The sequence below is a fragment of the Mytilus edulis genome, chromosome 7, assembly GCF_963676685.1.
Source record: "Mytilus edulis chromosome 7, xbMytEdul2.2, whole genome shotgun sequence".
Classification (NCBI taxonomy): domain Eukaryota; kingdom Metazoa; phylum Mollusca; class Bivalvia; order Mytilida; family Mytilidae; genus Mytilus; species Mytilus edulis.
In genome coordinates, this window is record NC_092350.1 from 76,820,814 (window position 1) to 76,833,505 (window position 12,692).

General features: G+C 32.8%; 1 protein-coding gene across 4 annotated transcripts in view; it reads right to left on the bottom strand.

Annotated features, from left to right (window-relative positions):
• Positions 1 to 8,503: 8,503 nt before the first annotated feature.
• The window catches only part of LOC139482256 (sulfotransferase 1A1-like), a 51,902-nt gene continuing 47,713 nt past the window's right edge, over positions 8,504 to 12,692 (bottom strand). For all 4 annotated transcript variants that reach the window (XM_071265995.1, XM_071265997.1, XM_071265998.1 and 1 more), the window contains exon 7: positions 8,504 to 8,980. In XM_071265995.1, the coding sequence (XP_071122096.1) occupies positions 8,868 to 8,980 (113 nt within the window). In that variant the 3' untranslated portion in view covers positions 8,504 to 8,867. The remainder of the gene's footprint in view (positions 8,981 to 12,692) is intronic.

Below are 12,692 nucleotides of genomic sequence, written 5' to 3' on the forward strand. Positions count from 1 at the left end.
AAAGGGTCTAAAATTGAACTTTATTTGATTTCAACAAAAATTGAATTCTTGGGTTTCTATGATATGCTGAATCTAACCATGTATTTAGATTTTGAATATTGGACCATAGTTGGTAATGTCCAATTTAAAATTTAAAGTTTTTAAGGTTAAGTTCTTAGACCACATTCATTCTGTGTCAGAAACCTATGTTGTGTCAACTATTTAATCACAATCAAAATTCAGAGCTGTATCAAGCTTGAATGTTGTGTCCATACTTGCCCCAACTGTTCAGGGTTCAAACTCTGCGGTCGTATAAAGCTGTGCCCTGCTGATCAGCTGGTTGTCTTTCTTGAAGAAGTGAATAGGTGCTATTTCTGTGGGATTGTCAACAATGCATTAGTTTGTGATCAGGTCATTTTATGTGGAAACACTAGTGTTAGGTCAATGATATTTGATAAACGGTTCCATTGGAACTTCTCATTTCCTGGAAGATTAGTTGGCTATGCTACCTCAGTCATGGTCTGTTGACTTTTAAACCTTTACTTAGTTTAAATGGTTTAATTTATGAAAAAGTCATTTTCAGGGCATATAATACAGTTTTGATCCCAGTGACTTTTTGTTGAAAGTTGGCTTACATAGATATAGGAAGATGTGGTATGAGTGCCAATGAGACAACTCTCCATCCAACAATAAAAATTTATAAAAGTAAACCATTATAGGTGACCCAGGGCGGATCTAGTCATTTTAAAAACGGGGTTCCCAATCCAGGACAAAGGGGGGTTCCAACTATATGTCCCAATTCACCTGCATTGATTTGCCAAAAATGGGGGGTTCCAACCCCCGGAACCCCCTCCCCTCCTGGATCCGCCAATGAGGTCGATGTACGGTCTTCAACACGGAGCCTTGGCTCACGCCGAACAACAAGATATAAAGGGCCCCAAAATTACTAGTGTGAAACCGTTCAAACGGGAAAACCAACGGTCTAATCTATATAAAAAACAGAGAAAAAAGAAACACATGTAAATTACATAAACAAACGACAACTACTGTACATCAGATTCCTGACTTAGGACAGGTGCAAACATTAAGCTGTTTTTTTACGAATTTTTGTTTGTCTTTTATTGGTATCATATCGTCATCAGCGTTGTCAAAAGACGGATAATTTCTGGATAAAAACTTGAGTATAAGTAAATAGAAATCATTTTTTTTAACACAAGGTCTATAAGCACTTAATGAAGGTGGGAGGTTTTGGTACCAACAATTTAAGAATTAGGGGCCAAAAGGGTCAAAATTAAACTTTGTTAAATTTTTTCTTAAAAATTGAATTATTGGAGATCTTTGATATGCCGAATCGAACAATGTATTGAGCCGGATTCTTAATTTTTATACGACCGCAAAAATTTTAATTTTTCGTCGTATATTGCTATCACGTTGTCGTCGTCGTCATCGTCGTCGTCGTCGTCCGAATACTTTTAGTTTTAGCACTCTAACTTTAGTAAAAGTGAATAGAAATCTATGAAATTTTAAGACAAGGTTTATGACCACAAAAGGAAGGTTGGCATTGATTTTGGGAGTTTTGGTCCTAACATTTTAGGAATTAGGGGCCAAAAAGGGCACAAATAAGCATTTTCTTGGTTTTCGCACTATAACTTAAGTTTAAGTAAATAGAAATCTATGAAATTTTGACACAAGGTTTATGACCACAAAAGGACAGTTGGGATTGATTTTTGGAGTTTTGGTTTCAACAGTTTAGGAATTAAGGGCCAAAAAAGGGCCCAAATAAGCATTATTCTTGGTTTTCGCACACTAACTTTAGTACAAGTAAATAGAAATCAATGAAATTTAAACACAAGGTTTATGACCATAAAAGGAAGGTTGGGTTTGATTTTGGGAGTTTTGGTCCCAACAGTTTAGGAATAAGGGGCCCAAAGGGTCCAAAATTGAACTTTGTGTGATTTCATCAAAAATTGAATAAATGGGGTTCTTTGATATGCCGAATCTAACTATGTATGTAGATTCTGAATTTTTGGTCCCGTTTTCAAATTGATCTACATTAAGGTCCAAAAGGTCCAAAATTAAACTTAGTTTGATTTTAACAAAAATTGAATCCTTGGGGTTCTTTGATATGCTGAATTTTGAAATGGACTTAGATTTTTTATTATTGGCCTAGTTTTCAAGTTGGTCCGAATGGGGGTCCAAAATTAAACTTTGTTTGATTTCATCAAAAATTTAATAAACGGGTTCTTTGATATGCCAAATCTAACTGTGCATGTAGATTCTTAATATTTAGTCCAGTTTTCAAATTGGTCTACATTTAGGTCCAAAGGGTCCAAAATTAAACTAAGTTTGATTTTAACAAAAATTAAATGCTTGGGCTTATTTGATATGCTTTATCTAAACATGTACTTTGATTTTTGATTATGGGCCCAGTTTTCAAGTTGGTCCAAATCAGGATTCCATATCAAGTATTGTGCGATAGCAAGATATTTTCAATTGCACAGTATTGCACAATAGCAAGAAATATCTAATTGCACAATATTGTGCAATAGCAATTAATTTTCAATTGGAGTTATCTTTCTTTGTATAGAATAGTAGTTGATAATATATGTTGGAAATTTGCCAGACATGACTATGATGTCATTTTCTATTTTTATTTGCCAATAACTTTATGTAAATAACTTCATTGGAAATTTGCCAATATAAAATGTTGCCGATGAAGCTTTTTTCCTTATCTTATCTAAAATGTTTTTAGATAATGTATGTTGGACATTTGCCAGACATGACTATGATGTCATTTTCTTTTTTTATTTGCCAATAATTTTATGTAAATAACTTCATTGGAAATTTGCCAATATAAAATGTTGCTGATGAAGTTTTTTTTATTGTTTTATACAATAAACAATGTATATTCACTTTTACTACCAACCAATCTTTACCATTCAGTGATAACAAGCACTTTATTTTACATTTTTATATTTTATGATGTATTTAAAAGAGTAGTTATTGTTGCAAACTCCATTAGAAATTTGAATTGATATCAGTTTTGGAAAAAGGGAAACGGGGATGTGAAAAAAATGGGGGCCCCCGGGGGGTTAACTTTTTTCTCATTTTAGATTTCATAAATAAAAAGAAAATTTCTTCAAACATTTTTTTGAGAGGATTAATATTCAACAGCATAGTGAATTGCTCAAAGGCAAAAAAATTTTTTTTTAAGTTCATTAGACCACATTCATTCTGTGTCAGAAACCTATGCTGTGTCAACTATTTAATTTTAGATTTAAATAAGTTTGAAGAAGAAATCTTTAATTGATTTGTAAAATCTTGACACTTGTTTTGTGTAAAAAAAACATGTAATGTCAAAAATTTGATCACAATCCAAATTCAGAGCTGTATCACGCTTGAATGTTTTGTCCATACTTGCCCCAACTGTTCAGGGTTCGACCTCTGCGGTCGTATAAAGCTGCGCCCTGTGGAGCACCTGGTTGGTACTGTTTTCAAATTAGTCTACATTAAGTTCCAAAGGGTCCAAAATAAACTTAGTTTGATTTTTAACAATATTGAATTCTCGGAGTTCTTTTATATGCCGAATCTGAACATGTACTTAGATTTTGATTATATGCCCAGTTTTGAAGTTGGTCCAAATTATGGTCCAAATTAAACTTTGTTTGATTCAACAAAAATTGAATACATGTATATTGGGTTCTTTGATATGCTGAATCTTACCACGTATTTACTTTAGATTTTTGATATTTTGGCCCCGTTATCAAGTTGGTCCTCATTGAGGTCTAAACGGTCAAAAATTGAACTTTATTTGTTTTCATCAAAAATTGAATTCTTGGGATTCTTTGATATGCTTAATCTTAGATTTTGGTTATTGGAACATGCAAGGTAAATGTCCATTTCAATTTTTTTTTAAGTTCTTAGACCACATTCATTCTGTGCCAGAAACCTATGCTGTGTCAACTATTTAATCACAATCCAAATTCAGAGCTGTATCAAGCTTTAATGTTGTGTCCATACTTGCCCCAACAATTGCATAGTGTTGCGCAATAGCACCGTATTGCACAAAAACAAGAAATCTTCAATCGAATGGCCTTGATAACATGACTTCAACAACTGGTTCAATTTGTTTGCGGGGCACTATCAATTATGACTATTCGGTAAAAAAATCCGAAGTTTACCGAATAAACCACCACCATCACATACATCAATCATCACCATCACTGATCATCACCTTCATCATCAAAAAACGTATTATGTTGTGACCACTTCAAATAATGTTGTGACCACTGCATATAATGTCCCGACAATTCCATATAATGCTGGGACCACTGCGTATATTATATGTTGTGAGCACTTCATATAATGTTGGGAGCACTGCATATAATGTTGTGAGCACTGCATATATAATGTTGGGAGCACTGCATATAATGGTGTGACAACTGCATATAATGGTGTGAGCACTGCATATAATTTTGTGACCACTGCATATAAAGCTGATCATCAACATAAGGCAGTCATCTCCTTGAAATTAATAAATAAATGCCCAGCGAAAGTCATATTACTCATAGTGTAACGTGTAACCGGGCGGGGACGTTTAGATATTTTTATCCTCGGGTTCGTACCAGTTTCCTGGGATTTGAAAAGCAATTCAAAAGTTCTAAAATCAATAAAAAGTATACACTATCACTATCAAATATAAAACAAATAATGTACTACATAAAACGAATTTCAACACCTACCAACCTAACCCGAACCTGTTAAATTAAAACTGTTTAAAACCCTTTCAGTCCGATACTATTTTAACCAACTGTAGTCTGAAACCTAAATGTATGGAACTGGTTTGAAACCTAAATGTATGAAACTGGTCTTAAACCTTATGGAACGGGTCTGAAACATAAATGTATGAAACTGGTCTGACGGTTTGTAACTATTGTCTGACACCTAAATGTATGAAACAGACCTGAAACCTAAATGTATGGAACGGGTCTGAAATCTAAATGTATAAATCGGGGATAAACCTTAATGTATCAAACGGGCTGAAACCTAAATGTATAAAACGGACTGAACCTGAATGTATCAAACTAGGCTGAAACCTAAAAGGTATAAAACTAGTCTGAAACCTTATGTATGCAACCGGGCTGAAACCTATCAAAACGAATGTATGGAAACTAATCCAACTGTTGTAAACTTTCGACGTATGAAACTTTATTAGAATATATTTATAAAACTGTTGGAACAGGGTAGCACTAAGGTATGGTTTAACAGCAAACACTCACTGCAATAGTGAGAGACGTGGAACGCAAAACCTTAACACTAACCCTGTTTATACATCTTATACGGAACCAAAACTTTCTATATCTTCTCAGCAGGTTTCAAACACTCCAGTTTGTTTGACTAATCCTGCTACTCGTCTTTAAATATCAACGGTTCAACCTTTCTATACTTCTTCTTTCAACGTCTCCGATACAAATGACATATTTAACAAAAAATGGAAGTTTTTAACGACCTTGACTGGCTATACAGCCCTTGCACGGTCGGCTTTAACTGAATAGCTTCCCACTATTTATACTTCGAACGCGGACATCTAAGAGAGCACCCTTGCAACAACTGTACAGGTAAAGCGTCTAATAGCAACCAAGGATACAGGGATTATTTCGATGGGATTATCAACGACGTGTCAGCTCTGATGCTTGATTTCAAAACTGACAACATGGCTTCTAATGGTTATGAACCTCTGGAGCCACATATACAAAATCAGATATTTTAAATATTGAAAAATCTCTAGCAAAGAAATTGAATGCTGCAAAACGCAATCAAATATCATACAAATGCACAGGTGGGGGTTTTACAGCCGAACTAGATGCTGTCACGTTTGAGCTTTTTCTCAATGCTTGTGAGATATACTACTCTCAATCAACACAAACCTTCAGTGATGTTAAAAAAGATGTATCTGTTGATAAATTTGGAAATATAGTGCAAAAAACATACAAAATTCGTGAAAATGGGAATATATGCTTTACAATGCAATATTTATTTTACCAAATGCTCAATACTTGTCAATGGTATGAATGCTTGCAATTTCATAAATAGAGACCTTATCAAACTGCACGAAATCATAAGCCAGACCACTGTCAATGAAGAGGCTATTGATATCAACGAGACTAATAAAATACTAGCTTGTAGGTTAAGTGAAGTTCTTCAAAATTCCAAAGGCACCAAAAACAACTCTACTGTACACAACGACAGTGCAAATCTACAAATGCAAAAGAATCTGTAGAAGCAGAGCCGTTTGTTGTAAAAATAAACATTGAGTACACTTCAAATGCGAGAGACTTTCTGAATCTGAAATTGAACATCTTGAAAAACAAAGACGAAAATGCTGTATATGAATGTCAACAATGGGTTAATGATTTAAATGATGGGAAAGACAACTTATCAAAAATAGTAAACGCCCTGCTATTTTAAATGATACCAATACTTTAACTTCTAGATTTGATAACTCAATCCCTTCTACAGACAGCAAACAACCAACTTATTGTTATTATTAGAAAAATTATTAGATGAAACTATTGAGATATGTCCAGCTTATTCGGAAGTATATGCAGAGCTGAATGCACCTCCACTAAATGGAAAATCGCAGAAAAATAATTAGGAATTAAATGCATTAAAAAGCAACAGTTGGTTTATTGCTATCAAAGCTGTATTTTTGAAATATGAAATTGGTGATCCGTACATGAACCTATTTGATACGACTATGTTCAAAATCTAATGGAAGATTTGATGAAACAGAAAGTCAATATTTATTGGTCAAATCGACTTAAACAAGAAATTATATTGTTTACATCTATAAAACATCTTTGAGAAATTTTTACTATTGACAGTTATCAAAGGTACGGGATTATATTTTAGTACGCCAGACGCGCGTTTCGTCTACATAATTAAGACTCATCAGTGACGCTCATATCGAAATATTTATAAAGCCAAACAAGTACAAAGTTGAAGAGCATTGAGGATCCAAAATTTCAAAAAGTTGTGCCAAATACGGCTAAGGTAATCTATGCCTGGAATAAGGAAATCCTTAATTTTTCGAAAGAAATCAGTTTTGTAAACAGAAAATTTATAAAAATGACCACATTATTGATATTCATGTTAACACCGAAATGTTGAATACTGGGCTGGTGATACCCTCGGGGACGAAGCGTCCACCAGCAGTGGCATCGACCCAGTGGTTTAAATAGATATCAAAGGTACCAGGATTATAATTTAGTACACCAGACACGCGTTTCGTCTACATAAGACACATCAGTGACGCTCATATCGAAATGTTTATAAAGCCAAACAAGTACAAAGTTGAAGAGCATTGAGGATCCAAAATTCCAAAAAAATTGCGCCAAATATGGCTAAGGTATATGCCTGCAATAAGAAAATCCTTAGTTTTTCGATAAATCACAGTTTTGTAAACTGAAAATTTATAAAATTGACCACATTATTGATATTCATGTCAACACCGACATGTTGACTACTGGGCTGGTGACACCCTCGGGGACGAAGCGTCCATGTCACCCAATAGCAAGAACTATATCAGTTAATATAAGAGAAATATCTAGAATACCAGTCCGACATAAAATCTTAACTGGAACCTACATTCTTCAGAAAAAAAGGGCTGTGTTCAATAAAGCTATACCAGATGGTACCTGCATGATGTGCAAAAAGAACGAAGAAACTATGAATCATTTCCTGTTGATTTGTGAAGAACTAGAATGCATACGAAAACCACTTATGTTAGAAATAATAAACATTAGTAGTATGCTATTTGCCAAACATAAAGTAGATGCTGCAATTCATATTACAACAATAATAGTCAACCGATATTTTTATTGCACACGGATGAAATCTCAAGCTCTTATATCAGACATTGATGCTGAACTAAAACCATCATGCAGAAGCGTGTGCTATAAATTACATGCTAGTAGATATCAGTTACTGGACATTAGAAAGAAGTCAAAAACTGTTAAATAATTTTCCTTGTTGAGGACTGATAACATCTTGGTACTTCCCAGTTTCCCTTATTTTTTATACATAAATTATCTCATCTAGTTTTTTTTTAAATAAGTATAAATATCTTAACTTTTTTAAAATCCCCGCGATTCTCAGTTTATGTAAGAGACAGTCTGCTTATATGACATTTAGACTTTATAGCAGATGAAAACTCTTGGTTTTTTTGTGTGTAAATAAACCTTGAAAATTTGTTTTTTTTATATATCGGTGGATAGTTAACTTTTTACTTCTAACCAAGTTGTGGAGGTGTGCCTAGATTGGCAGAAGATATACAATACAGATACAGATGCTGTGTTCAATGATAAAAAGATCAAATTGGAAATTCATAGAGGTTTCGGAAAATATATAACTGTAGAAATATTATAACCTTCTTAAACTGTAAATTCGTAACAATAGCTATTCATTGTGATTGTCATGAGAAATTGTAGTGGAAAGTTCTTAAAAAAGGCAAGAAAGTTTCTGATTAATGGCAAATTTTTTATTTTAAATTTTAACCTTATGAATAATGACATTTTAATAACACTGTGGTTGTAACGTTCACTATCCTGTCTGATCGACTTTATAGATAGTGTTGGCTGTTTTAGTCCCTTTGTCAACATTTAAAGTATAGTCCAGCATATTACCCCCATTTCATTCTAAGTGGATGATATTTTATACTTATTTAAATAAATGCGTTTTACTCACTATTGAAGGCCGTACGTTGACCTTTCACAGCTTACTTTTAAGTAATTTGGTTCTTAAATGATAGTTCTCATTATATTTTTTTACTTTAGTACCTGAAATTCCTAACGTAAAAAGTGTAATTGTACTTGTTATAAACATTAAAATTATATACAGAATGTAAATTTCACAAAAGGATTCGGTATTTTTTCTTTCAAATAATTGTCAAATCTTTCGTTGTCTGTAACAGTAAACCAGTTCTTCCAGTCACCAACAGCTCCTGAAATACACAATTAAATCTTTTATATGTGCTGTGTTATCTACAACACATTGTACAGGGTCTGTCCAACGACTAAGCTCCATATCTTATCTACTACAATTTATGAAGTATTATTTAGTAAGGTAAATATAACAATATGCTGTAAATTGGCACAAAGGATTCCTCGGAAAAATAGTATTTGGCACAAATGGTAGATCTTGAAAAAAGTTCCTTTTCAATTCATCAGTTTGACCAGTTTGATGACAATTTGAAAAAATTCTGAAAATGAAATATTTGCTTTCTGTTCAAACTGACAAACTGAGAGGAAGTATTGAAAAAATACACTCATAATAATTGTTGCTGATTACATTTTTATAAATTTGTGAATTCTGGAGTTGACTGTATAACGGCGTGTTATAAAATTATTATCTAAAATTGAAGACATCGGAACATTAAGAAGCACTTCTTCATTTAATTGGACCATTTTTAGTGGTGCTCAAACGATCATAGCTGCTATAATTTGTAATGAGAACAAATCATCATCCATCATATCGCCCATATGTCTCTGAATGCATACAGAAGGGTCAATGATGAAGTAGCGACTGCTTACAGAAAATCGAAATCGTGTTGTAATACGGGATACCCAAGCTATTTCAAAGCAACAGTTGTAAAGTGGTCACGTTGTGGCGACAGTATTAAAAATTGGATCATTTTACTAACCTGGCAAAGAACAGGTAGAAAAAAGTTTTTCTAAAAACACGACAAATTAATATATTCAAACATAACCACGCCTGGTAAACCATCTAATCTCAACCAAATGTTGAGACGGAAAAAAGTATTCTGGCACTTCCTGTTGAGCCTTACTGGTTCAAAATATTCAAAATAAACACAGAGTAGGTCGACTTTTCGTAAATTTACTGAAAATCAATGATTTTTAGGTAAAATAGGAGAATGTCATACCATATATAATTGAATTGGGGTTTATCTCGTGTATAACACGGACCAATGTGATTTAAAATGACATCGGAATGACTTTTCTCCAGCAGGTAAATGTCGCCAGTACAGTCAGTTATTGACAAAATGACAGTGATATCATTGATAAACTAACGTATATATCAGTAAATTAGTATTTTTCTAAACCTTACAAACATAAAATTACAGTTTGTTCTTTTTCTTTACTTATATAATTTCATTAAGCTAAATATGTTACAAAGTATGTCATGTTGAGATTTTCTGGTATCGGTTGAGATATTCTGGAACAATGTTGAGATCTTCTGGTGAAAGAAATTTTCAACTTCTAGCTTAGTATATCAATTACATAAAACGGTCAAAATTCATAAACTTGTCGTATTTTGTAACTTTGACATTCGTTTTAATCTTGTCTGTAGTTATGACAGCATCTTCTAAAGAGACATTTGGTTCATAGTCTTATTAGTAAATAGCTGTGTTTTTTTTAAGTATTAAAGTTCTAGCGCTGGAGATAAATAGTCTAGAGCGTTTGAGATGCAGTTTTGCACAGAAGCTACAAAGTCAATAATGTTGTAAATAAACTCATCATAGATACCAGGACCAAGTTTAGTATACGTACTTGACATCTCAAGTGCTAGAATTTTTTCCTACATCGCTTAAATTGACATCTCAATAGCTAGCTTTTCGATATCTAAATTGCTATATACTTTACATTTGCAGTGCTGGTGTCAACACGTTTTCTAAAAATCGTTAGCACAGGACAATTTGCATCCCCTAGCTGTGCTATATTTCTATATTTCCATAATCAGTGCTTAACTTTGAATCTTCAACACTAGACCTTTATTCTGACAGCCCCATATCGTGGTAGGGGCTTCCTTCTTGATGAAGAATACGTAGACGTGCCGCAGGAATGGGTTGAGTCTTATAATAATAATAATAAATTCTTTATTTAAAGAGGGTAACTCAATTAGAAATAGTCTAATTTTCATTGAGGCCCTCAAACAAAATACATGCATGCAGTTAACATTCATACATTCATACTATAAATTACAATATATATTACTAGTATATACAAAATTCAATCATTGAAATATACAAAGGGTAATAAATGACAATATTTGATATAGTTTTGTTAGAGGAAAACAAATTAGTTGACTTGCATATAATTTTCAAGAAAATGATTATAACTATGTTTCTTGAATAATTCCACATTAGGACATTTCTTTATTTCGAGTGGTAAATTATTCCATACTTTGGTTGCAGAATAATGAAAAGATTTTTTATAAAAATTTGTATTTGGTCTTGGAACAAAAAGATCATTATTAGAGACAGATCGTAAGTTGTGGCGTTGCACATCATCAATATTTAGTATTGCTAAGTAATCAGGTGTTAGCCCATTTACAATTTTATACATTAGAATTGATTGTTGGTATTTTATTCTTTTGGTAAAAGATAGCCATTTTAAAGAAGAAAACATGAAATTAGATGGAATAGAAATATCGCATTCCAGTATAATTCTTGCTACTCTTTTTTGAAGTTTTATGATTCTATCTGAATCTTTTTGTAATAAATTTCCCCAAACTGAACTACAATAGTCTATATATGGTAGAATATATGCATTATAAAATAGTTGCCTTGTGTGTATTGGCAAATATACTTTAATTTTATATAAAAGTGATACTTTAGATGAGATAATTTTACATATACGATCAACATGATCTTCCCAGCTTAAATTTTCATCAATGTCTATTCCAAGTAATTTGAAAGAATGGACATTCTCAATACATGTTTCGTTGACGGTAATACATAATTCTGATAGTTGTTTAACTTTTTGTTTTGAACCCAATTTCATACACTTAGTTTTTTGTGCATTGATTTTCATACTGTTATTGTTACACCAAGATTGTATAGCATTTAAATCATTTTGCAATATGCTGTTTATTTTTTCAATGTTTTTATCATGAAAATGCAATGTTGAATCATCAGCATATAAATCAATATTGGATTGTTTAACATGAAGTGGTAAATCATTTATATATATTAAAAATAACAGCGGACCTAAAATAGAACCTTGAGGCACTCCATACTTTACAAACGATTTATCAGATTTAATGTTAGCGTATTGGACTTCTTGTTGTCTGTCAGACAGATATGATTTTATTATATGTTTTCCGATATGATAAAATTTTAACTTTTCTAGAAGTATGGCATGGTTAATAAGGTCAAAAGCCTTACTGAAATCTAAAAACACTGTACCAACTATTTCTCCATTATCTAAATATTTTAACCATTCGTCAATTAGTTTAGTTAGCGCTGTTTGGCAGGAATGACCTTGTCTGAAACCTGACTGGGCGATATGTAACAATTTTTTATTGTTAAGGAATTCATATAACTGTGTACATACATGTCTTTCGAAAATTTTAGATATGGTAGACGAAACGCGCGTATGGCGTATAAAATTATAATCCTGGTACTTTTGATAACTATTTACACCGCTGGGTCGATGCCAATGCTGGTGGACGTTTCGTCCCCGAGGGTATCACCAGCCCAGTAGTCAGCACTTCGATGTTGACATGAATATCAATTATATGGTCATTTTAATAAATTTTCTGTTTACAAAACTTTGAATTTTTCGATAAACTAAGGATTTTCTTACCCCAGGAGTAGATTACCTTAGCCGTATTTGGCACAACTTTTTGGAATTTTGGGTCCTCAATGCTCTTCAACTTTGTATTTGTTTGGCTTTTTAACTATTTTAATCTGA